Source organism: Polychytrium aggregatum (assembly GCF_025602895.1).
Source record: "Polychytrium aggregatum strain JEL109 chromosome Unknown BJ171scaffold_71, whole genome shotgun sequence".
NCBI classification, from domain to species: Eukaryota; Fungi; Chytridiomycota; class Chytridiomycetes; order Polychytriales; genus Polychytrium; species Polychytrium aggregatum.
This window is the reverse complement of record NW_026516273.1, coordinates 190,968-214,552: the sequence shown is the minus strand read 5'-3', so window position 1 is coordinate 214,552 and position 23,585 is coordinate 190,968. Positions and strand designations below refer to the sequence as shown.

The following is a 23,585-nucleotide window of genomic DNA, read 5'->3' as shown; positions in this document are numbered from 1 at the left end:
CCCTGGATTTCCACGTCCTCTGCTGGCCGCTGTTTCCTGGATCTCTTCCTGTCCCGCAACCCACGACCCGCACGTCCTGCGTCTCTCCTGCCCGCCTTCGCATCGTGCATCTCGCATCTCTTGCCCACCACCGCATCCTGCGCTCAGGTCTCCAGGCAAGCGTCGCTGTCTCCCACAAAGGGCCGTCTCGATCTGTGTCTCTGGCACCGCCCGTTGCTTCTCGTGGGCCCCCGGTCGGACACGGCACTCACTTATTATCGACAACACCTTTCGATACTGACCCCACATCCACTCGTCCTGCCACCCTCCTGCAGCACAGCCTGCGCCAGCCAGTCCGCATCAGAAAAGAGGTAAGGCCTCGTCGCCTCCCCGCCACCTCCCGCTGCCTTCGTCGCCGCCGTGCCAGGGCAGTCGTACTCTTCGTCCGCCCACTCGGAAACTCCCTCTGGTCGCCAAAGCGGAGCCCCGGCCTCAAAACCCCAGCCTCGTCGTCGCTGAAGCTCAGACGATCGCGCTTGCTTCAACAGCCCCGGGCATCATTGCCTCCCGCTTCTCTCAGCCCGCATCGTGACGATCCTGGTCTGCTTCTGCTTCTGCACCGCTCATCCCTCGGCTCATCCCCAGGCTCAACCCCAGGTTCAAATCAACAGCACTTGCATCTGTACAGCCAAGAGTCCGACCTGATCCGATGCAGCCCAGCCACGAACCCCGCTCGGGCGAAGATCTGTCCCTCCTCCAAAACCCATCCACAGTCGAGGCCGTGACCGACTCGATCCAGGACGGCTATGTCAACCGCAAGCAGTCCTGCTTTCTGATCGGCTCGCATTTCCTGATCGTTGTCAACAACGGCCGGGTTGCGCCAGACGAACGGGATGTCCAGGCCAAGCGTGTCGCCGAGGTCTTCAAGTCACGAAAACTTGGTCTCTCGCTCGAGTCCTGCCCAGTCTCGATCTTTGATTTTGCCGCCCGAGCATGGGAGCGATCCACTGGCGGTCGAGACCAGGCCGTTGTCTTCATGTAGGTTCGATGCATCAATCGATGGCATTGGACAGAGACTTTGACCATCGCCATTGATCTCTTTCTCTTGCGTACCATGACATGGCTGTTGATATCCTTTTCCTACATCCCATGACATGGCTGTTGATCTCCTTCTCTTGCGTACCATGACATGGCTGCTGATCCGCTTCTCCTACATCCCATAACATGGCTGTTGATCGATTTCCGTCCAACAACAATCCGGTGCTTTCGGCCCTGCTCTCGTCGGATGCCCGATTGCTTCCCACTGCCTCCAGCGGCGGATACGGCCAGAGCCCGACTGAAGTCCGACGCCTCTTCACTCAGCAGCTCGTTGCTCTCTCGCAGTCTGTGGGCAAAATCAAATCTACCGTCCACTCCGGAGCCATCAAGATGGAGACCGTCCTCGAGTCCTTTGGTCACGCCCAACTCAACGATCGCCCAAACACCTCCCGATACGGCCGATACACCGAGTATCAGTTGGATGACAAGCACCGCATGGTGGGCATTAAGCTGCTCGACTTTTTGCTCGAGAAATCCCACCTCACCCGGCCTCTTGGCTCTGGCGAACGGAACTTCAATGTCTTTTACCAGATCCTCGCCGGCGTCGACTCGACCGAGCAGAGACGCCTTCATCTGTCCTCCACAGACAGTAGCGAGTTTGTGCTGCTCGAACCCGATGCCAGTCATGCTCAAGCCAAGCGCACCATTTCCCGTGTCCTGAGCTCCCGCAAAAACACTGTGGGCAAGGGCCAGAGTGCCGCCACCAAGGCTTTGGACGAGGCTCAGTACCACGAACTATGCAGCCACCTCAAGTCCTTGGGCATTGGCAGTCGTGCCCAGGCACAGATCCGCCAAGTCGTGGTGGCCATCCTGCACCTCGGAAACGTCGACTTTGTCGACGATCCAGAGCACCACAACGAGGCCTGCGCCATCAAGTCGATGGAGCCCGTCGAGCGCGCCGCCGACCTCCTCGGCGTCTCGGCCAAGAAGCTTGCTCTGGTTCTCTCTTCTGAAACCAGAGTCCTGGCCTCTGAATCGGTATCGGTTCTCTTGATTGCCGACGGTGCTAAGCGCCGCACCCAGACGCTTGCCAAAGCCCTCTACTCGCTGCTCTTTGCCTGGCTCATCGACCATCTCAACAAGCGACTGTGTCGGGAGTCGTCCGAGTTCGCCAAAGTGATTTCGACCCTGGACTTTCCCGTTGCCGTTTCCTCGGCTTCTGCGGCCTCCTCGGCCGGCCTGGAGTCGCTGCTGTGGTCGTATGCAAACGAGCGTTGGCGCTCGCTGGCTCTTCAGTACATGTTCGAAGAGTGGTCCACTCTGCGCTCACAGGATGGTCTGAGCATACCGAGCCGCTTTGAAGATCACGGCAGAACCGGATACATCTTGACCCGCTCCATCCTTGACCAGATCAGTGAGCGCCCCGCCGACGCCGGCAGCGACTATCCGCATCTGGAAACCGCCATCAGCTCTCAGCTCCAGGCGTACCCGGCCTTTGGCAAGTCAAGTTCCAGCCACACTTTCTCCATCCGCCACTTCTTTGCCACTGTCGACTACGACTCGTGCGACTTCGTCTCTCGAAACACCGAGACACTCTCCACCGACTTCATCTCGCTCTTCCGCGGCGATGTCGCGCCAGACGAGGAGCTTGACCTCGAAGCCAAGCCTACCTCTGGCTCCGAGGTCCCCTTTGTGTCGTTCCTCTTCAGTAGCAAGATCGGAATCGTGTCCCGTCGCCATCCCAAGAACAAGCGGATGGTCCTCGCCAGCCAGCCCCAGCGCCCGCTGAGACGGCCCACACTGTCACGCAAGCGTGCCTTGGAGCAAGCCCGAAGCGAAGGCGATACCACGCTCATCCCCCTCATCATGGAAGCCTTTGACGACATCGAGGCGTCGCTGTCGAGCTCCGAGGTCTCGGCCATCCTGACCCTCAATTCCAACCAAAAATACAACAACCCGACCTTCGATCGTGAATACGTCTACGAGCAAGTTCAGCGATTCGGGCTGCATGACCTTGCTGTGGCCAAAGCCGCCGCCAACTATCGTACCACCATGTCCAAGCGCGAGTTTCTCACAAAGTTCCAGCCGATTCTCCCTGCCCACGTTGGCGTCGAAGGCGACTCCCTCATCCGCTTCTTCCGCGACTCTGGGGTCACCGAGAGGGATGCTGCCGTCGGTGATACGCAAGTCTTTCTGAGCGAAAGCCAGAGCAATCAGCTGAGATTCCAGCTGCAGCAGGCCACCCAGCCCGCTCCCATCCCTGCCGAGCCTGCTGGGGGCTCCGGTGGTGCCAGCCCAAGATCAAGCATCAACTTGACTGGCAATGTTGCGGGCGCTCTCTCTGGCGGCTTTGGCGGCAACATCAACCGCATGTCGTTTGCGTCCTATGCCGATTCGGATGCCGAATCCAACTTTGCATCCGAGTTTGAGTTTTCTTCGCACCAGCCCGTTCCCTCTGGCCCTGTGCACGGTATGAGCGAAATCGTTGGCTACTCGCCTGCCACCGGCGCTGTCCTGGCCACAACAAAGTCGCCCACCGGGGCCGCCTCTCCCAAAATCGAAAGAAAGATCACTGAGAAGAAGGAGATCGTTGCCGAGACGGCCGAGATTACCAAGGGACGCCGGGCCTGGGTGCGATGCACATGGTGCTTGACCTGGTGGATTCCAACCCCACTCATCCGGTGCTGCAGCAAGATGCAACGCCCGGACATCATCATGGCCTGGCGAGAAAAGGTGGCCCTCTGCATTCTCATTTTCTTTGTCTGTGCTGTCCTCGGATTCTACATCTTTGGCCTCCAGTACGTCCTGTGTCCCACTCAGAACATCCTCAGCCATGATGAGGTTCAGGGCCGAACCACCTCTGGAAGCAAGATCGTCAGCTCGCACGGCCGCTTTTACGACATTAGCTCTTTGGCCAACTGGCACGTCCAATCCTTCACCGGAGCAGGGGGCATTCAACCGTACCAGTTTGTTCCGCTCTACGGCACCGATGTCAGCAATCTCTTTTACAAGACCGATTCGTGGGATTACTACTGCCCTGGCATTCAAAAGCCCAGCGATCCCAACTGGGACTATCTCAACCCCAACGTGGACTGGATGCGCCGCCCGGGCGACTCTGCGTCGCAGAAGATGGTACACCGTCTTGCTCGAAACGGCGCGTACCAACTGTATCTCGAGAATCTGAACCAATACGCCAAGGGTCGTGTTGGATGGACGCCCGCGTATCTAACGCAGTTTTCCTCTCAGAGCCGAGTAAGTGCAAAACGTAAACGCAGTAGATGTGGCGGCACGACGAAGCAAAGAGGGATCTCGCCAGCCACGTTGCTGACGAAGGCTTGGAGGCCTGGCAGTGATTCATAACAGAGCGACGCGCGGACCTGCTTCTCCGTAAGAGCATCGTTTCCAAAGCCGCTTTACTAACCTTGGCCCTTACATCGTGATGCAGATGCTTTTATCCATCTACGACAATGTGTACGACGTTACCGCATACTCGTCCATCGCAACCGACATATTCCCCAAGGAAGTGCGCTCTCTCTTCACCAACAGCCGCGGCAACGACATGTCAAGCCAGTGGACGGCCCTGCGCCAAAGCAACCCCGCGCTCTATGACAATGCCCTCAACTGTATGAACAGCATGTTCTACATCGGCACCATCGACCATCGCGGCGACACGCGCTGCGTTGTCGCCTCGTACGTTCTGCTTTCGGCCTCCATCATCCTCGTTCTCATCATTGGCGTCAAGTTCCTTGCAGCACTGCAGTTTGGCTCGCGCAAGGACCCCGAGAACAATGACAAGTTTGTGGTGATCCAGGTGCCGTGCTACACCGAGGGTGTCGCCGAGCTGTCCAAGACGATCGAGAGTGTGGCAACCCTCAGATACGACGATCGTCGCAAGCTGATCTTCATCATCTGCGACGGCATGATCGTTGGAAGTGGAAACGAGCAGGCCACGCCGCGCATCGTCCTGGATATTCTCGGCGTTGGCCCCGAACAAGATCCCGAGCCTCTGTCCTTCCAGTCCCTCGGCGAAGGCAACAAGCAACACAACATGGGCAAGGTCTACTGTGGCCTCTATGAAAACGCGGGTCACAGGGTTCCCTTTATTGTCGTCGTCAAGGTCGGCAAGCCCTCCGAGCTAACCAAACCAGGCAACCGCGGCAAGCGCGACTCGCAGTTGGTGCTCATGCGCTTCTTCAATCGGGTCCACTACAAGACGCCCATGTCGCCCCTGGAGCTCGAGCTCTTCCGGTGCATGAAGAATGTCATTGGCGTGAGTCCATCTTTCTATGAATACGTCCTGATGGTCGACGCCGATACCGAGATCATGCCCGACAGTTTGAATCGCATGATCTCGTTCATGGTCCACGATGCCAAGGTATGTATTTGGCTGGATCAGCACGTACGGCCGGAGGGTTGGATGTGGCCGAGATTTTGATCGAGCAAGACGGCAGGGGTAGGAAGGGTGCCACAGACGGCGATAGTATATTGCGGCCTGTCGCTCTGACACACTGACGCATGCGTCTTTGGCTGGTGCCCCTTGTCTTCTCCCCTCCAGGTTGTTGGTCTCTGTGGTGAAACCCTCCTGTCGAACGAAAAGGATTCGTGGGTGACCATGATCCAGGTCTACGAGTATTTCATCTCGCACCATCTCGCCAAAGCCTTCGAATCGCTCTTTGGCAGCGTCACCTGCCTTCCTGGCTGCTTCTGTCTGTATCGACTCCGCAGCTCGACGCACAACAAGCCTCTCCTGGTCAACAATGCTGTTCTGAACGACTACTCTGAGAATACCGTCGACACCCTACACAAGAAGAATCTTCTCCACCTCGGCGAGGATCGGTATCTGACCACGCTCCTTCTGAAGCACTTCCCGGACATGAAGACGTGCTTCACCGTTGACGCCAAGTGCATGACCACGGCTCCGACCAAGTGGAACGTGCTGCTCTCCCAACGCCGCCGCTGGATCAACTCGACCGTCCACAATCTGCTCGAACTGGTGCTGCTCCGGGATCTGTGCGGCTTTTGCTGCTTCTCGATGCGCTTTGTCGTTCTCCTCGATTTGGTCTCGACCTTCACCCAGCCGATCGGCGTCATTTACGTCATCTACCTCATTGTGGTGTGCTCCATGGGAGCCGTGAATCTGACGCTTGCATCGCTGATCCTGATTGCGGCCATCTACGGCTTCCAAATGATCATTTTGCTTCTGAAACAGCAGTGGCAGCATATCGGCTGGATGATCATCGTAAGTTCATCGCGGATGTAGCATCCGTTGTTGAGGAGGCGTGTGTTCGTCTAGATAGAGGGAATTGTGCAGGGGGAGGGGGAGGGCAAACTGAGGAGCCGTGACATTCGTCTGTATCATTTCTGGAGGCATATTGATATTATGGGAGCACTCGTTGCTGTCCTGAGGAACAGCGCCTTTTTTGGCGGCATAAACTAACCACGGTGTTCTATTTTCTGCTTCGATTCGCACGCGTCGGTGGCAAATCAACAATGAATGGAATGGTGCTTGGTGGTGCGCTAGTATTTGCTTGCGCTGCCTGTGTTTTCGCTTTATCTGCCTCTCTACAGCTTCTGGCATTTCGATGATTTTTCGTGGGGTAACACCCGTGTGGTCGTCGGAGAAGGCAAAAAGACGGTCTACGTGGCTGATGAAGAGCCGGTACGTATCTTGTCATGAATCGATGTGCAGTCTGTTCGTGAACGGGAGAAGCATATCATTTGGGAGAGGGGGGAGTCGTCCTTATGCCTATGCGCTTGCATCCGATTGCTCTGCTGGAGTAGCAAGCAGAGCTTGGTGGCTTGGAGTTGACACGATGGAACAAAGCGTTGCCCACTGACTTGCTCGCCATCTTGCCGTTCTGAAATCGCTGCCAGTTCAACCCCAAGTCCATTCCGCTCCAGACATGGGCCGACTACGAGCAAAACACTCTCGATACCGAGGGCCAGTCCCAGAAACGCCTGTCATTCCATTCCATTCAGTCATTTGCAACCACGACACCCTCGCTGCACAACTATCCATCCACCCAACAGCTTCTGGCTGGGTACGGTACGCCCACTCAGGTCACCGCCTCCTCCGTCCGCAGCTCCTTCGACGAAAACAGGATTGCACACGAAGTCACCAACATCCTGCAAACGGCCGATCTCATGAAGATCACCAAGAAGGAGGTTCGCGCCGAGGTCGCGCGACGGCTTGGGCTGAATCTGGAAGGACGCCGCGAGAGAGATGCTGTCAACAAAATCATCACGGAGAAGCTTCAGCATATGTGATGCTGCTCATTGCGACCGGCGAAGGGCGGTCCAAACACCGCTGTCCGGGCGAGATGACCCCAGAACATTCATTCGTGGCTCAAAACAAAAAACCATACACAATCGGCACATTCAATTCAACACCATCAAGCCGCGCCGAGTGTCTATTGAGTTTGTTCGTTAATACACCATGGAGTTGTCCAGAGGGTCGAGTACATTCATCACACAAAGAGATTGCCAACCAGGACGGGAACAATCGCACGGCTTGCTCACCGCAACCCGCAGTAGGTCAGTAGACTTCTGGCCTCTGATGCCAGAAAGTGGCTGTCCTGTTTCTTTCTGAATGGACTGTATATTGATCGATAAGTGCGTCAACCAAAACAATGAGTACAAGGGTTCGTCCCGAATGAGCTTGCTTAAACCGGAGGGCTTTGGCTCGGCGGCTATATAAGCGGAACGTCAGCATTGCGCAGCGCCAGATAACTCTGGGTGAGCTGCGGTGTCAGCGTTTGGATGTATTGATACACGTCGGCATTGTGATAACGAAGACCGGTTCGGGGATCGGTATAGCGGGCCTGCATGGGCGCAGTACCAAGTGGTGGGGGGGGGCGACGGTGATGATCGAGAGTGAGTCGACGCCAGAATGGAACAGGACCGTTTGCAGGCTGAGGCTAGAGATCTGGCACGAAATCATACCTCCAGACCAGTAATGTCGCAGTATTTTTTCTTGGGTCGAACGGATGGAGCGGCTTCTATGCTCCAGTCTGCGATAGCGAGCAGCGATGCAGATATCAGCTCCAGAGCGATCGGCCGGTGATGAACTATGATGGCATATGCGCGCTCGAGACGCACTCACATGTGGGTATATCGAGACGGTCGCTGCGCTCGAGAGCCATGATCTGTTTGAGATTCTTATGTTTCTTGTTCGTGCTGGGAGTGTGATGTTTGTGATGATGATGGTGGTGGTGGCCATGGTGAAGCCGATGTGACTTGAAGGGCTTGGGGGCCAGGGCAACATCGATGACATTGTCGGAGTTCTCGTCATTGTGATCATGCCGAGACAGACCAGGAAGAGAAATGATGGGGCTGTGGGACGGAGACGTCAGGGATGGCGATGGGGCGGCCATGAGGATGAACAGGAAGGCGCAGCGATCGAAGGATCCTGGCGATGCAGCGAGATCTCCGAGGCACGGAGCTAGACCGAAGGATACACCGAGGGATTTGCGGTTGGATGGCCCCGGAAACGTTGACTGTTGGAGCGAGTGGTAGATGGGAGTTGGCCCTTGGAGTTGGTCAACAGCCCTGGAGCGAACAGCCCAAAGGGCGCCGGGGGAAACCGGGGTGCCGAGCCGGGTTGATCCTCACATGCTGCGCGGCACGTGACTGAATGGAATGCGCACGCGTGGCGCCAGGCAGCTTATCGCCCAGATCAGAGCAGCAATCCTTCTTCGTCTTCATCTTGACCCGAGATAGCAGCAGGCCGCCCGACCCGCCGCACACCTGCCCATCCGACTCGCAACTGACAACCGACATGACCACACCTGCTGAAAAGGCCTGCCTGATCGTCATCGACGGCTGGGGCGTCTCCGAGAACGCCGATGCCACGGGCGATGCCATCCGCAACGCCAGCACGCCCGTGATGACCGACCTGGCTGCCCGCTACCCATCCACCACCCTGGCTGCCCACGGCCTCGCCGTCGGCCTGCCCGACGGCCTCATGGGCAACTCCGAGGTCGGCCACCTTAACGTCGGCGCCGGCCGCATCGTCTACCAGGACATTGTCCGCATCGACCTGTCGATCCAGACAAAGACCCTCGGCGATCAGCCGGCCCTCGTCGCCGCCTTTGATCGGGCCAAGAAGGGAAACGGCCGTCTCCACCTGCTCGGGCTGGTCTCGGACGGCGGCGTGCACTCGCACATTGTCCACCTGTTCAACATCCTCGATGCCGCCAAGAAGCACAAGGTGCCGTCGACCTATATCCACTTCTTTGGCGACGGCCGCGACACGGCGCCCCGGTCCTCGGCCACGTATATGGAGCAGCTCCTGGCCCACACCAAGTCGATTGGCTATGGCTCGGTGGCCACGGCGACGGGCCGCTACTATGCCATGGACCGCGACAAGCGCTGGGAGCGCATCAAGATTGCCTTTGACGGCCTGGTCCAGGGCAAGGGCGAGGAGACCAGCGACATTGTCGCCACCATCCACGAGCGCTACGCCAAGGACGAGACGGACGAGTTCCTCAAGCCCATCATTGCCAACAAGGACGGCCTCGTCGGCGACAACGACACGCTGGTGTTCTTCAACTACCGCTCGGACCGCATGCGCGAGATCACGCAGGCCTTTGGCATTGCGCCGATCCCGTTCGAGACCGAGAAGGCGCCCTTGAACATTGTAAGTAGGGCTGCAGTTGTGTGCGGTGTGCGGTGTGTGCGGTGTGTGCGGTGTGTGCGGTGTGTGCGGTGTGCGGTGTGCGGTGGTGATGTCTAGGTAGATCCAAATGCGGAAGTCGATGCAAATGTGGATGTGGATGTGGATGCATCGGTGATTGCGATGGAGCGGCATGGTCGCTGGTGTGTGGCATGCTGGCCGAGTGTGCCAGTGATCATTGTCGTCATCGTTGCAACCATCATCATCACCACGGCCGCCATCACCACGGCCGCCGCTAACCCTCCCGATCTCTTCTTGCCGATCCCGCCGCCAGTCCATCACCACCATGACCCAGTACAAGGGTGACTATCCCTTCCCTGTCATCTTTGCTCCCCAGACCATGGACAACGTCCTCGCCGAGTGGATCAGCAAGAAGGGAATCCGCCAGAACCACATTGCAGAGACCGAAAAGTACGCCCACGTCACCTTCTTCTTCAACGGCGGCTCCGAGAAGCAGAACGTCCACGAGGACCGCGAGCTGATTGCCTCGCCCAAGGTCGCGACATACGATCTGCAGCCCGAAATGAGCGCCAGCGGGGTCGCCGAGAAGGTTGGTACTCTGCTGCTGCTGATGGAGAGTGGCTGCGGGTGCTCTACTGGTGCTCTGCTGGTGCTCTGCTGGTGCTCTGCTGGTGCTCTGCTGGGTTTGATGAACTTCGGAGCAGCTGCACTCTCGCTGGCCACCAGCATGCTGCATCCTGAATGGCAATTGCATCCCACTCACTCGCTCACTCACTCACTCACTCACTCACTCACTCACTCACTCACTCACTCACTCACTCACTCACTCACTCACTCACGCACTCACTAACTTGTCGCTGCGCTTGCTCAGGTCGCCGAAGTCATCGCCACCAACAACTATCCGTTTGTGATGTGCAACTTTGCTCCTCCGGACATGGTGCGTCAGTCTCGACCAAGGAGGCAGGGATGCGGCTGGGCTTGCGAGAGTGTGCTTCGCAATCTTGTCGCCGACCCCGTCGAATCGTCGGTCCGCTGGTCGCAACATCCTTCTCACGCATTCGCCATTCACACCCACTCACTCGCCCGCTCACCCACTCGTTTGCAATCTGCCTTGCTCACCTGCCGATCAGGTCGGCCACACCGGCAAGTACGAGCCAGCCATCAAGGGTGTCGAGGCCACCGACAAGGGAATCGGCGTCATCTACGAGGCCTGCAAGAAGCACGGCTACGTCCTGTTCATCACTGCCGACCACGGCAATGCCGAGAAGATGCTTGCCGAGAACGGTCAGCCCCACACGGCCCACACTTGCAACCCGGGTAAGGCTGAGGCTGGGGAGATGCAGATGGCACCCATGTCGCCGGTCGTTGGGACCAGAGACAGGGCCGACGAAGGGCTTGGCGATAGCAAGACTATGGCGGCGAGGCGTGGTGGTCGGCCAGATGGCAGACTTGGTGGCTCGGTCTGATGGCGGGTCTAATGACCGAGTTGGGTCCTTTGGATCGTGGTGCTTGACACAAAATCGACTCATCCGCCTGTTGGACACTGCCGCGTTGGACACTGCCGCCCGGTGCTGTGCACAATCATTGACATCCACATCGCATCCACATCGCATCCACATCGCATCCGCATCGCATCCACATCCGCCACGCAGTTCCCTTCATCATGACCTCCACTCGACACAACTTTGCTCTGCGAAGCGATGCGGCTCTGTGCGATGTTGCCCCCACCATCCTCGAGGTCATGGGTCTTGACATCCCCGCCGAGATGAGTGGCAAGTCTCTCTTGGCCAAGTGAGCTCTGGAGGCGATCGTCGAAATCCCTCCAAAACACCCTTGACCACCTGGTATCACCCCATCAACTGAGGCCCATGGTCTCCCTGAATGTACTTGGTCAAATATAATGCTCACAAGAGAATGGGCGATTTAAATACAAATATAAGCAACCTCGAGCATTGCACAATCGGGCCATCAATTGACCCATAAGGGATAGTGTGCTGAGTTCCATCAGATATGACCCACGGCATATCTGGCATGGAACAAACGTCTCTGGGGCGCCCTGACCCAAGTTTGGTTGGAAACATCGCAATCTTATATTCGATTCGGAGTATTGTCCAACCCAGCGGTTGCTGTATTAACCTGGCCCCACCTGAGAAAGAGGAATGTAAGAGGACTACTCCTGCAATATATATCCCGTTATGCTCATGGAATCCCTCGACAACTTGATATAATATGGGGAATGGGAATCAGGGTGTTCCGAGAGCATTGATACTAATACTGAGACCCGGATACCACTTTGGATGAAAAGGACGATACAGTTGTTGTATGAGATGGCTTATACATGTGCTCGATCGTGCTGCATTTCGATCGCATTGAGCTGTGCTCTAAGCGGCGTGAACTCCGAAGCATTCGGAACACTTTGAGTTGTGTTCGAACCGAATATATGGCGTTTCTCCAATTTTCCCGAGGATCACTTAGGGCGTTGGCATCGTACAATTGTGGTAAGGACGAAGGACCGGTCGTCAAGAGGGAATCGATCGCCTGTTCTTCCGCCACAGCATCTTCGGCCCAATCCTTCTCTCTGCGACTTGGACACCAACAAGAGCACCCTTTGAAAATAGTGCTTGGAATCAATCGGATGGCCAGTCCCAACGGAAGCGAGAAGACCCCGATGAGCAGGCAGGTGAGCCACTGAAAGCCATTGAGGGGAGTCGTGTGGAATGCGACATTCCCAAACTCGACAATGATTGCTTGCAGAATCGACACAACCACAATCACGATCGTGAAGTACATGTTTTTGAAACACGTGCGGAGCACATTGAGCTTGCCGTCGACCGAGTGGCAGCTGACAGAGCAGGAGAAGCAAGTCAGCGGGTGGGCGAGGCCTGAAGCGCAGACGCCGGATGAGAACACCGATGGCCCAGCGCAACAGACGCCGGATGAGAACACCGATGACCCAGCGCAACGGACAGACACCTACTTGATCATGTTGAAGACCTGGAGCCACACAAAGGCGTTGAAGAGCATGGTCGTCAAGACGTCCTTCTCATACAACACAACCGGGTCGGTGGTGTGGACCATGATTCCGCCGGCAGCAGAGAGGTGCTGCAGCGCAAACAGGTCCGGGCCCTTGAGGAGAATGACGAGATTGACAACGACCTGGAAGGCAGACTGGCCCAGGATCATCTTCCACATCTCGATGGTGATGAGCGGGTGGCTCTTGGACTCGGGAGGCCGGTCCAGAAGCTCGCGCGTCGGCAGATCGGTGGCATAGACAAGAGCCGCGAGCGAGTCCATGATCAAGTTGACCTGGAGGCACCGATGGCCGGCAGGCGGAGCCAGTGTCAGAGGGGTCAGGCAAGTCGAACAGGAATGCAGGCCAGGCAAGTTGAGCAGGATTGCAGGTCAGGCAAGTCGAGGAGGCATGCATCCACACAACATCACCACTCCCACATCACCACTCCCACACATCACCGCTCCCACACATCACCACTCACACACCACCCCACCACACCACCCGCCTCGCTCCGTCGCTGTCAACTCACCCAGAGGAGTTGCACGGCGCTCAGGGCCGAGCCTTGGTCTGCGTCCAGCAGCGCACTCACAAACGCAACAACAACGGCCGTCACATTGACCGTCAGCTGGAACTGCAGAAACTTCTTGACGCCGTCGTTGACGCACCGTCCCCACATCATGGCCTTGACAATCGATGCAAAGTTGTCGTCCATCAGGATGATCGACGACGCCTCCTTGGCCACCTCTGTGCCGGCGATCCCCATCGAGAACCCAATGTCGGCCATCTTGAGGGCCGGTCCGTCGTTGGTGCCGTCGCCGGTGACTGCCACGGTTTCCTTGAGATGCTTGAGCCGTGAGACCAGGATCTGCTTGTCGGTGGGACTCGATCGGGCCAAGACCTGCAGTCGGGGAATCACCAGGTCCATCTCGGCCGGAGCCAGGCTGCGGAACCGAGGACCCTCCATCACAATGCCTCCCGGCTGGTAGATGCCGCACTGCTTGGCAATCGACACTGCCGTGACAATGTTGTCGCCCGTGACCATTCGCACAACGACTCCGGCCCGTCGGCAGTCCTCGACGGCCTCCTTGACGCCTGGTCGCAGCGGATCCTCGATTCCGACAATCGCCAGGCAGGTGAGTCCCTGGCCTCCAAGGTCGTCCAGAGCCGCCCCATGTCCGAGCACATCGCTGTCGGCCAGCCTGGCTTCGACTGCGGCAACACTGCTGTCGACGTCGTCCTCGACGACATCCATCTGGACGTTCAGTCCGTCGTTGCTGTCTCGGGCCGACTGAATCGTGTCCTTGAGCACGGCCTTGGCAACAGCGGTCCGCACCGGTCCCTGGATCCAGGCATTGAACTCGGCCTCGGTGAGATCGCGATATGCAATGCAGAGCGTTCGCAGCGACTCTTTGGCAAACGACTGGATGATCCGGCCCATGTTTCGGCGCTCAGGCGGACTGGCTCCGCTGAACTCGACTTGGCTGCCGTGAGCCACAAGGATGTTCTGGCAGTATCCAAGCACCACCTCCGAGGCTCCCTTGACATGCAGTCGATAGATGGCGGCACCCTGGCTGTTCCTCAGCTTGACCAGCGTGGCCATGGACTTGCGCTCGGACGAAAACGGATAGATCTGGACGGTCTCCATGTGCGGCTGCGTCCGCAGGTCGGCCGGGTTGCCCCCCATCTTCTGGATCCAGTTGACGAGGGCAGTCTCGGTCTTGGACCCAATGTACTCCTTCTTGCCAGACTCGGGGTTGACCCGCTCAAAGACAGAAGAGTTGACGGCCACAGCCTCGAGCACCAGGTCGTGCAGGGTCTGATGCATGTGGTTCTTCTCGGCCGGAAGCAGGCACGACCGCAGCACCGCCAGCGAGGCATCGGCGGTTCCTTGACGATCGTCAAAGTCGATGGACTGGGCAATGGCACCCTTGACGACGGTCATGACGTTCTGCGTCAGCGTCCCAGTCTTGTCGGAGCAGATGGTGGTGGCGCCGCCCATGGTCTCGCAGGCGCTGATGACTCGAACGAGGTTCTGGTCCTTGAGCATGCGGGTGGTGGCATATGCGAGTGCAAGCGTCACAGCCAGCGGCAAGCCTTCGGGAACAGCAACCACAATGATGGTCACGGCGGCAATGAAGATGTTTGTCAGTCTCGACAAGACCTCGGCCGCACTCTCTTGCTCGGGATCCGATCCGAACCCAACGGTGACCCCGACGGTGATCAGGTACTTTGCAAGAATCGCCAGGAACATCAGGATGGCGACGGCGGTGCCGAGCTTGGCAATGAGCTCGGTCAGCTTGTCGAGCTTGACTTGGAGGGGAGTCTCTTCGTTCTCGGTGCGCATAGCCATCATGGTCTTGCCATGGAACGAGTGTTCGCCGACAGCCGTGATGACGCATCGGCCTGTTCCCTCGACAATCTTGCTTCCGCTGAGCAGGAACGGGTCTGTTGTGGGCGACTTTTTGATCGAGTCGGTCTCGCCGGTGGCCGACGACTCATCGGCCTTGAGGCTGCTTGCACTGAGAACCAGACCGTCGGCAGGGAGGATGTCGCCCGACTCGAGGAGCAGAATGTCACCGACGACGACACTGGGAACAGGATGTGCATACCGTCAGTCCGCAGGACTGTCCAACAACCACACCCAAGCAGAACTATCCGGCAACCGCCGGTCTTGGTGAGCGGCACTGAGATGTGCCCTCCGAGATGTGCCCTCCGAGATGTGCCCGCATCAGAGTCGTCGGCACACCATGCAGCTTGTGGCTGTTCGTACCAGAATATCGACACCAGGGTGGGCTGGCTGTTCCGAAGCACCTTGACAGACCGGTCTTCCTTCTGGGCATTGAGCTTGCGGAACTGCTTCTCCTTCTGGTAGTCGTTGATGCTGCCAGCCAGCACAACGATGACGATGGCGACGATGATGGCGAAGCCCTCGATCCAGTGGGTCTTTGGGTCGTTGTAGTCGGCATCGGCGGGTGATTTCGGGCGAAAGTCCTGATACAGACCAATGGCAAGCGACACCACCGCAGCGACACAGAGAAGAACCTGTGCGCATGATCAAACGAGACACCGGCCGTCAGTCAGAGGCCAGCCAGTTGATCAGCCAGAGGCCAGCCAGAGGCCAGCCAGAGGCCAGCCAGAGGCCAGCCAGAGGATCAGCCAGGATGCCAGCCAGAGGATCAACCAGCACGTCCGATTCAGTCGAGTTGATTCTCAGGACCAACGCGGGCAGAGCAGAACAGCACCGAATGGATGGCAGGCGAGTGCAATGAGGGTATCTCAACGGCTCGTCTTGCGTATTGGCAGAGGATATCGGGACAGTTGGGCGATCATACCAGGATCTTATCTTGGAGCGCCTCGAGCATGAGACTCCAGAGGCTTCTCTGTGCCATCTGTGGAAGCACGTTGCGACCAAATGCTATCTCCCTGAGCCTCAATTCCAAACATTCTCCTGAGCTCGTCATCGATCCTGTTTCACCTTGGTAGAGTTGTTTGCAAGAATCGCCATCACTCTCATCATATGAGATATCTATTGTCGCGTTGGCTCCAATGGTCTGAAGACCCGTTTCCTCATTCACCTTCAAACCGCTCATGATCGCGTCGAGACCACCAAGATCGTTGAGGTACTCCACGGTGCGATGTTCGTTCATCAGTTCAGATAGTTGTGTCCTTGTTAACCCGAAGTCATTCTGTCGATTTTTGGGCACACGGGATATTGGATCGAAATGGTGCCGTATCTTTCCTTGCTTCATGTTGATATACACCTATCCACTTGATGAAAAAATGCCGAGATTCTCGACTCCCTTCCCTCCGCATCATCTTGTCGCCCAATCACAGGCTATGATTCGTGTTCTTTGTTAAGGAAACACAGGGAACGGCGATCACATCATGGATGGTCCTTCGCCTTTGGTCGGAAGCAATGAATGAAACATTGTCCGAGGATACATCAGGGGAAATAACCAACATTTGATTGATCATTCGATATATATCCATACCAATGACAATATCATTACTCCCGGACCCGAGCAAGTGACCATCACAAAGGTATCAACGTCAATGTAGTCATGATATGTCGTGGAGGACAATTGCATCAATGTCATCACCACCAGAGCCAGTTTCAGAGGATTCGGATCGGTGCCGAGTCCACCATGCGCCTGCAGGCCCCAGCAGCATCCTCCAGTCTCGAATCGAGTCTTGTGTGAGTCCAAGAGCTGGATGCGCCGGCTCAATCGCCACTGAGCCTAGTTCTGAATCTGCAGCATGCCGAGCTGCATCAGCTTCTGCAACTTTGCTGCCAGATCGGAATCGGCGCTTCTGGTCACCCTGCAGAATCATCCGGCTCAGTCAACGCTTGTCGGCCCAGAGGTGCTCGCCCAGCGATCATGGCCCAGCGATCATGGCCCAGCGATCATGGCCCAGCGATCATGGCCCAGCGATGCTCGCTCGGCGGTCGGCTGGCACCACTCCAGCTGGCACCACTCCAGCTGGCACCACTCCAGTTGGCACCACTCCAGTCGCCCGGACATGACTTACTCTGCCAGGAGCAGAGGATTGCTCCGACCTGCAGCAATGATTCTCTGGATTCTGGGATCTCGCAATGCCGCCTGAGCCTCGGGATCTCGCTGCACCCGCTCGACCAGCTCCTGTTCGTGAGGCGGAAGTTGCTGCTGGAGCTCGACGGCCGGCTTTGTGGTCCTGCTGCGAGTGCTCTGTGGCTCCACTACTTCCAGATGGGATCCCATCTGGCCGGCAATCTCCCGGAAAGCCATCAGCAAGTCTGGTCTGGTTGAAGCGTATTTGCGGATGCAAGTCTGTGGATCGCGCTGCATCTCCTCGAGGACCACTGCAAAGAGCGGATCGTCCATGGCCCGACGCAGACCAGGCTTTGCCTCGATGGTCTCGATAAAGTCGGGTGTGATCCACTCTGGACATGGAGCAGCTGCGGTTAGAGCTGCGGACTGGGCAGATGCGGTGGTGGCAGATGCGGCGCTGATGGATGTGGTGTCGATGGATGCAATGCCGATGGATGCGGTGCTGGTGGATGTGGTGCTGGTGGATGTGGTGCTGGTGGATGTGGTGCTGGTGGATGTGGTGCTGGTGGATGCAGCCAGGATCGAGCGTCTCTTGCGTCCCAGTTCCCACACTTTCGCAGCGACCATACCCTGCTTGTTGGCGAGAGCTTGTCCCATCGCCTGCTGCACCTCGCTGAAGCGAAGGCTCGACTCGTCGGTCGTCTTTGGACGGATGAAGGGCATTGGTTCTGCGGCACTGGTCTGGTCGGATTGCTTGGACTCGTTGGGCTGGTTGGGCTGCTTGGGCTGCTTGGGCTGGTTGAACGGCTTGGGAACAGAAGCAGCCGCTCGACTGGAGAAACCCTTCTTGAGTCCTCCAAAGTCGGTCGAGGCTGGTGTGTCCGGGGCCGTTTCCGTCGGCTGGCATGGCAGTCAGGATGGATGGGCGAGGGACAGAGGAGCCACATCAGCACGGCCGAGGGACAGAGGAGCCACATCAGCACGGCCAATGCACATCCCTTCGCGAGAAGGACATCGGACAAGACATCCCAACAAGCGCGATGCCGAATGCACACCTTGGTCGCAGCTGCTTCTTGTGCCTTGAGGCCGGCCTTGGGAGCCCGGTCGGTGCCGGGTGTCAGCACTGTCGAGTGGGAGTCGCAGGTCAGGGCTCGTCGCTGCCTGCTGGCTGATGCAACAGCACCGACTTCCGATGCAAAGCGGCCGATTCCGGCCAATGCAGAGACGCTGATTCTGCTCGCAACGCACCCGATGCTGGCCAGAGTCGCTGATGCTGGGCCATGAAGACGCTCATGTCCTCGAGCGGCGGGGGTTCGTCACCAGAGCCATCTGCTGGAGCACATTGGTCAACGAGTCTGCATTCCCACTCTCTCGCGGAGTGACTGACGGACTGACGGACTGACGGACTGACGGGCTGTGATGCTGCTTCGTCATGCTCCAGACCCTTGCGTTTGCAACGGCCCATTGCACGAGCAGATGCCAGCGACTGTGCTGGGTGGATGCCGCCCAAAGACATACCTGTGGTGCGTATCATGGTGCCTGTGAGCTGCTGCAGGGCCAACGGGATCTTGAGAGAAGTCGGTTGGTGCGGGTCTGTTCTGGATCGTGCTTGGGTCTGTCCGGGATCGTTGTCGGCATCGATATTGGCGCGCAGGGTATGCAAATGGCTCGATATTGCCGCCGGATTGCGGCCGGATTGCCGCCGGATTGCCGCCCAGGTTGCCGCCAAGCTCGGCTGCAGTGTTGCGAGATTGTCTCGCTGGCGGGTCTGGGCTTCGTCTTTGCATCTGCATTGGTCGAGCCGATGAGTGCCTTGGACGAATACGAGTCTGACCGCAATGTATGGTTCTTGCACCGTTGTTGGACTGCCTTGGTCGTCCAGCACAACAGCCAGACTGACTCTGTTTGCTCACACAGATCCAAGAGTCGATTGCCGCAAGCGGGTTGATCGAAGATGTCTATGAGCGTGTCTCCAAGGAACTGAGGTTGGAGGTGTGGTTGGAGATGTGGCTGTTGATGCATGTGGTTGGAGTTGCATGTGGTTGGGGACCCTTTCCTTTGGCCATCGATGCTTCAGTTGCTGACTCCTGTGATCCTCGTCCATCACGGCCCATTTTGACGACGCTCTGTATCGACGGTGTCCAGACAGAGCCTCTCGGACCCGGTGCGAGCCTTGGGATCGGCAGATGCGATGGAGCAAGAAGCCTGCATCGCTGTCGGTCGAGATCATGGCGGACGAGCAAAGGTCCCAGCGACAGCGACAAAGCCTGGGTGCCGCTATTTGAGAATCGAGCTTGGCCAAGGGAGAGCATTCCTTGGGCTCGAGGAGATCCAGGAGGTTTGCCGACATTGTGCAAGAGTGCTGCAAGGGCGGGGAAGGTGCTGGGAAGGTGCTGGGAAGGTGCTGGGGAAAGCGCCGCAACCAATCAGGACTTGGTCTCGACCAGCTCCAGCCAGTCTCGATCAGGGTGGATCAAGATCGATCGACCTTGATCAGCGGCGACCAGGCGGGGCCAAGCCGGAGGCAAGTGATGGGGCATTCCGAGAGATCGGCAAGCCGGCTGACATGGCTCTTGTGCTGCAGGAATCGACATGGCTCAGTCTGGATGTGCAATTCCGAGCACAGCGACTCTCGACATCCCTGGTCCCGTCGACGACTGATCCCCGCTTCAGCGAATCGTGGATGATTGAGCTTCCGGTCTGACTCGATTGCGACGGTGGCGTGACGGATCTGGTGGTCCGCATCTGCAACTGGCTCCTATCGCCATGTACAATCGGCTCCTGTTGTCACGAGCAATTGGTTCTCATCCGCCCTCTCTATTGCCATCTGCTCCAGCAAGCCGATTTGCAGTCGATATCCAGCATTGGCGACCGGCTCCACTTTGTCGCCATCCGATCCGACGGACACTTCACCCGATCTGTCATTGGCTCAGCTGTGGTCGAGTGGCGAGAGGTAACGATGTGCTCCGGACCAGAGCATCCAGCATTGGCACCAGCACCAGCACCAGCACCAGCATCCAGCACCAGCATCCAGCACCGGCACTGACACTGTATCTGACACAACGGCTTGCGATTTTTCGGACAATCCCAGGTGCTGGTCGCTGACAAAGTCTCTGCTTTCGCCGAGCTGAGAGAGGTTGGCAACAGCCAGCTGACGGCTGGGCTCGTCGAGCTGACCCTGGAGCTGTTCCCAAAGCCGACGCAATTCCTGGATCGAGATGAGCTCGAGTTTCTGGTGGGTTGGTGTGGGTTGGTGTGGGTTGGTGTGGGTTGGTGTGGGTTGGTGTGGGTTGGTGTGGGTTGGTGTGGGTTGGTGTGGGTTGGTATGCGATGCATGGATATGATCCTGTCGGTCGGTGGACAGAGCCGCCGATGCAGCTTGTGCAGTTCAGCCTGAGTGTCTGGAGAGGCCGGCGGCAGAGCCTTCGCGCTGGTGGGAAATGCATCGTTCCTGCCAATCGCTTCGCTCATGGGAAGTGCATCGCTCGTGCCTATCGCCTCTGACACTGCGCTCGATTCTTGAAAGTTTAGATCAAACGGGAGGAGCGTGCCATCACGGATACCGCTCGTCTGTTTCACCTCTATGCAAAGCAGGCAAGTCACTTCTCGACAGCACCATCTGCCGGGCTCAGACATCCTTGGTGCCGAGGAGCTCCGAGCCTCGGAGAGGACCACAGCACCACCGCACAGCAGGCCACAGGACAGCTGGGCCAGGTGCGCTATTGAAACAAAAAGGACAGCTGGGCCGCAGGACTGCACCTGACTCTGCGCCGAATGTCTGCGATCCGATCCAATCCCGTCGCCAGTGGTGGTCAGACTTTCTGCAAATCCGAAGCACCCATGCGAATCGGCTGGTCAAGATCTTTGCACTTGATGAACAGGGCCACCGCAGCCCAGTCACCGGATACATATATCCGATCGAAGGTATCGCTGCTCGAAAGGACTGGCGGCCGGCTTTGCAGGGATGAGTCATTGGGTCAGCATCGAGGAGGCGTCGGCTGCGAGATCGCTGAGATCAGCACTGGGATCGGCTGAGATCCGTGCCGGGATTGACTGAGACACTGGCTATGGGACTCAGTACCGGGCCGTTGGTTGAGGAATCAGCTTGTTTGTGACTGGCGCTGATCAAACGACATCCCACAGCCGATTCCATCGAGAGCCCCCGACATGCGTTGCGCTTTGTTTCTCTGATTCCGTACCACAAAATCAAGCCTGTCGGTGAGCCAAAGTATGATGTCGTCGGGCGTGCAGCAGCCCACATCACGCACTGCAGTTGCTCGGAGGACGGTGGCTTCGATCATGCGCAACAGAGCGGGATACTGGGACTGGGTGCGACGGATATCTGGGCTGCTGTCAAGAAGCGATGGAGTGCTGTGACGGAGTGGTGGAGTGGATGTTGTGGCAGACGTGTGGGCTGTATCGAACAACGCACTGACAACTGCATTCAACCCAGTGCCGATATCTGGCAGAGTCTGCACACCTTTCTGTGTGCCGGCCATGGCGATGCCCACGACCACAGCATACTCCTGTGCAATCTGCTTCTCGGTGAGTCAGCGCTGCGTCCGAGTGATGCCCCGGAGCGATGCGGCGGGACTGTCGACTGAGGTGCCGAGCCCGCCCACGAATGTGGTGGGATGGCCAGCTGATGCGCCAGGCAGCTACTGATGCCATTCGATTGCGTCGCCAAGGGTTTTCTCTGGATGCATATGTTGCATGCGGGGTTGGACGAGACGGCACAGCAACCTGCTGGGTTGTGACGATTGATGTGTCTGGTGAGTGGGCCATCGATGGTGCTCTGGTGGGGGTCTGGTGGTGGTCTGGTGGTGCTCTGGTGGTGTTCGACACCAGAAGTTGTGCCGAGCAGGCGACAGGCATTCAAACACCGAGCTGCTCGACATGCGAGCCCGTCGGTCACCCAAAGACAGAGACGCAAGCCAATCGACTATGCTGACATGGTGCCTGGCAGGCGATGTTCATATCTGGGACCCGCTGCGTGGGATACGGTACAAGCCCAACGACCCGCATCCATATCGCAACATTGGCTGTCTGTTCAACGGGGAGACACTCCTTGCCAATATCCAGGTGAGGCATTGCATGGTGCGGTGTTGGGCGGTATGGTGCGTGAACGAGCGACCTGGTGTGTGTGGAGCGACCTGGTGTGTGTGGAGTGGGATTCATCGATCCACCCACACCCACATCCACATCCACATCCACATCCACACCCACACCCCTCAGTCGTGCGACTCGGTCGACCGCTGCAGCTTCAACTTGGCGGATCCGTCGCAGTGGAAGATGGTTTCGGCAGAATCTCTCCGATCCATGAGGATCGCGGCGACCCCAGGATTCGGCTTGTCGCTCCGGCCATGTCCCTCGTCGTGGTGCTCGCGGCAGACCGAGCTCGAAATCGCCGACCAGATCAAGCAGTACATATCCGAGTTCAGGCAGGACAGGGACATGTGTTGCATCTGGGATGTGCATCTCGGCCACCTGTTGCGCCAGTGCCTGTCTGGGTACGAGCTGCAGAAGCTCTATTTCTCCAGCGGCGGAACGGGCCAGTCCGAATGTGATCTCGTTGGACGGGGATACTTTGAAGCTGGCGTTCGGCGATCGATCCCTGATGGATCGACGTTCAAGGTGGGTGCGTCTGCCAACATCGTTGCCGTGGAGGACGACATCGCTGTTCGGGCCAGCGATTGCTGTTGGGCCCACCATCGCTCTCTGGCAAACACTCAGCGCCGAGGACCACACCCTCGCATCGCACTCTCTGCAGCGGCTGACCCATCCACGCCGACGACTGCAGGCGTTTCCATGCCAGTTCAATCATCTCGATCCTCCAAAGCTCTTCAACGGGCTGCTCAAGGCTGCAGCAGCACGCGATTTGATAGCGACCCGAGCCGACAAGGTTCGCTTCGGCCTGCAGTGCAAGGTCATTCCGTACGCCGAAACGGCTTGCTCGATCTGGATCATGATCGCCGTCAAGTACCAGTCCGTGGCACTCTAATCCGGGTCGGTCTTGAGGCTCCGTCGATCCTCTGTCGTCCGAGCCTCCGTCGATCCGCTGTCGCCCGAGCCTGCACATCGCCAGCACCACCATTGGCTGAGCCCATCCAACTGCACCCGTGAACAACGACAAGGTGGACACCACAGCGATGTTGCAGGACGCTTGGTCTCGCAATCCCGATGGATCGATGAGTTGGGGGAATGGCCCAGAGTCGACAAACGGTGCTTGCAGAAGAACCGTGGTGCTGCTGGAATGTATTGGGAGGTGCAAAAATGCGGCGATGCAACATTGCTTCGCCGACGGCATCGGCATCGGCATCGGCATCAGGGAGCACGCTCGATCTGGCGGGTGCAGCATGGAGCGAGACGAGAAGCACCATCTTCCTCTCCT

The 23,585-nt window shown here is 57.8% G+C and overlaps 6 protein-coding genes across 6 annotated transcripts; 3 read left to right on the top strand and 3 right to left on the bottom strand.

Annotated features, from left to right (window-relative positions):
- The first annotated feature begins 392 nt into the window (after positions 1 to 392).
- On the top strand, positions 393 to 7,623 carry BJ171DRAFT_529541 (glycosyltransferase family 2 protein). The gene is made up of 6 exons (XM_053112748.1): positions 393 to 1,017; positions 1,293 to 4,269; positions 4,463 to 5,392; positions 5,573 to 6,256; positions 6,539 to 6,676; positions 6,892 to 7,623. The coding sequence occupies exons 1-6, from the start codon at positions 689 to 691 to the stop codon at positions 7,282 to 7,284; spliced, it is 5,451 nt and encodes a 1,816-aa protein (XP_052962225.1). The 5' UTR covers positions 393 to 688; the 3' UTR covers positions 7,285 to 7,623.
- Positions 7,475 to 8,571, bottom strand: BJ171DRAFT_603984 (YL1 nuclear protein C-terminal domain-containing protein). Its single transcript, XM_053115187.1, has 3 exons — positions 8,120 to 8,571; positions 7,960 to 8,027; positions 7,475 to 7,838 (listed from the first exon to the last, which is right to left on the bottom strand). Exons 1-3 carry the CDS (start codon positions 8,388 to 8,390, stop codon positions 7,707 to 7,709), a joined length of 471 nt encoding a protein of 156 aa, XP_052962224.1. The 5' UTR covers positions 8,391 to 8,571; the 3' UTR covers positions 7,475 to 7,706.
- A 149-nt stretch (positions 8,572 to 8,720) lies between these two features.
- Positions 8,721 to 11,620, top strand: BJ171DRAFT_529537 (2,3-bisphosphoglycerate-independent phosphoglycerate mutase). Its single transcript, XM_053112747.1, has 5 exons — positions 8,721 to 9,655; positions 9,966 to 10,241; positions 10,524 to 10,589; positions 10,783 to 10,969; positions 11,305 to 11,620. The coding sequence occupies exons 1-5, from the start codon at positions 8,795 to 8,797 to the stop codon at positions 11,445 to 11,447; spliced, it is 1,533 nt and encodes a 510-aa protein (XP_052962223.1). The 5' UTR covers positions 8,721 to 8,794; the 3' UTR covers positions 11,448 to 11,620.
- Positions 11,621 to 11,984: 364 nt separating this feature from the next.
- Positions 11,985 to 16,126, bottom strand: BJ171DRAFT_638795 (PMCA-type calcium-translocating P-type ATPase; the record flags this gene model as incomplete). Its single annotated transcript, XM_053115748.1, has 7 exons — positions 11,985 to 12,066; positions 12,258 to 12,494; positions 12,630 to 12,958; positions 13,195 to 13,806; positions 13,999 to 15,253; positions 15,436 to 15,707; positions 15,998 to 16,126. 7 exons carry the CDS (start codon positions 16,124 to 16,126, stop codon positions 11,985 to 11,987), a joined length of 2,916 nt encoding a protein of 971 aa, XP_052962222.1.
- A 588-nt stretch (positions 16,127 to 16,714) lies between these two features.
- BJ171DRAFT_529532 (uncharacterized protein) lies at positions 16,715 to 18,768 on the bottom strand. Its single transcript, XM_053112746.1, has 6 exons — positions 18,713 to 18,768; positions 18,443 to 18,523; positions 18,250 to 18,317; positions 17,824 to 18,094; positions 17,196 to 17,586; positions 16,715 to 16,985 (listed from the first exon to the last, which is right to left on the bottom strand). Exons 1-6 carry the CDS (start codon positions 18,726 to 18,728, stop codon positions 16,904 to 16,906), a joined length of 909 nt encoding a protein of 302 aa, XP_052962221.1. The 5' UTR covers positions 18,729 to 18,768; the 3' UTR covers positions 16,715 to 16,903.
- BJ171DRAFT_529528 (CEP76 C2 domain-containing protein) lies at positions 18,769 to 23,518 on the top strand. Its single transcript, XM_053112745.1, has 14 exons — positions 18,769 to 19,034; positions 19,112 to 19,179; positions 19,340 to 19,532; positions 19,779 to 19,892; positions 20,031 to 20,147; positions 20,286 to 20,429; positions 20,726 to 20,788; positions 21,001 to 21,118; positions 21,338 to 21,422; positions 21,648 to 21,739; positions 21,883 to 21,966; positions 22,161 to 22,276; positions 22,430 to 22,828; positions 22,995 to 23,518. The coding sequence occupies exons 1-14, from the start codon at positions 18,852 to 18,854 to the stop codon at positions 23,193 to 23,195; spliced, it is 1,977 nt and encodes a 658-aa protein (XP_052962220.1). The 5' UTR covers positions 18,769 to 18,851; the 3' UTR covers positions 23,196 to 23,518.
- The last annotated feature ends 67 nt before the right edge of the window (positions 23,519 to 23,585 follow it).

Bases quoted from the DNA above. Each gene is read 5' to 3' on its own strand.
- BJ171DRAFT_529528 (XM_053112745.1), top strand. From the start codon at position 18,852: ATGCAAATGGCTCGATATTGCCGCCGGATTGCGGCCGGATTGCCGCCG. The intron at 19,533-19,778 runs GTTTGCCGACAT...CTTGTGCTGCAG, and splicing joins GGCTCGAGGAGATCCAGGAG to GAATCGACATGGCTCAGTCT. The intron at 22,277-22,429 runs GTGAGGCATTGC...CACACCCCTCAG, and splicing joins CACTCCTTGCCAATATCCAG to TCGTGCGACTCGGTCGACCG.
- BJ171DRAFT_529537 (XM_053112747.1), top strand. From the start codon at position 8,795: ATGACCACACCTGCTGAAAAGGCCTGCCTGATCGTCATCGACGGCTGG. The intron at 9,656-9,965 runs GTAAGTAGGGCT...TCCCGCCGCCAG, and splicing joins AGAAGGCGCCCTTGAACATT to TCCATCACCACCATGACCCA. The intron at 10,590-10,782 runs GTGCGTCAGTCT...CCTGCCGATCAG, and splicing joins ACTTTGCTCCTCCGGACATG to GTCGGCCACACCGGCAAGTA.
- BJ171DRAFT_529541 (XM_053112748.1), top strand. From the start codon at position 689: ATGCAGCCCAGCCACGAACCCCGCTCGGGCGAAGATCTGTCCCTCCTC. The intron at 1,018-1,292 runs GTAGGTTCGATG...CACTGCCTCCAG, and splicing joins GACCAGGCCGTTGTCTTCAT to CGGCGGATACGGCCAGAGCC. The intron at 4,270-4,462 runs GTAAGTGCAAAA...ATCGTGATGCAG, and splicing joins AGTTTTCCTCTCAGAGCCGA to ATGCTTTTATCCATCTACGA.
- BJ171DRAFT_529532 (XM_053112746.1), bottom strand. The intron at 18,318-18,442 runs GTGCGTTGCGAG...CCCACTCGACAG, and splicing joins GCGACTCTGGCCAGCATCGG to TGCTGACACCCGGCACCGAC. The intron at 17,587-17,823 runs GTATGGTCGCTG...CTCCATGTCCAG, and splicing joins AGCTCTCGCCAACAAGCAGG to AGTGGATCACACCCGACTTT.
- BJ171DRAFT_603984 (XM_053115187.1), bottom strand. From the start codon at position 8,390: ATGGCCGCCCCATCGCCATCCCTGACGTCTCCGTCCCACAGCCCCATC. The intron at 8,028-8,119 runs GTGAGTGCGTCT...TCGCTATCGCAG, and splicing joins CCGTCTCGATATACCCACAT to ACTGGAGCATAGAAGCCGCT. The intron at 7,839-7,959 runs GTATGATTTCGT...GCGCCCATGCAG, and splicing joins GCGACATTACTGGTCTGGAG to GCCCGCTATACCGATCCCCG.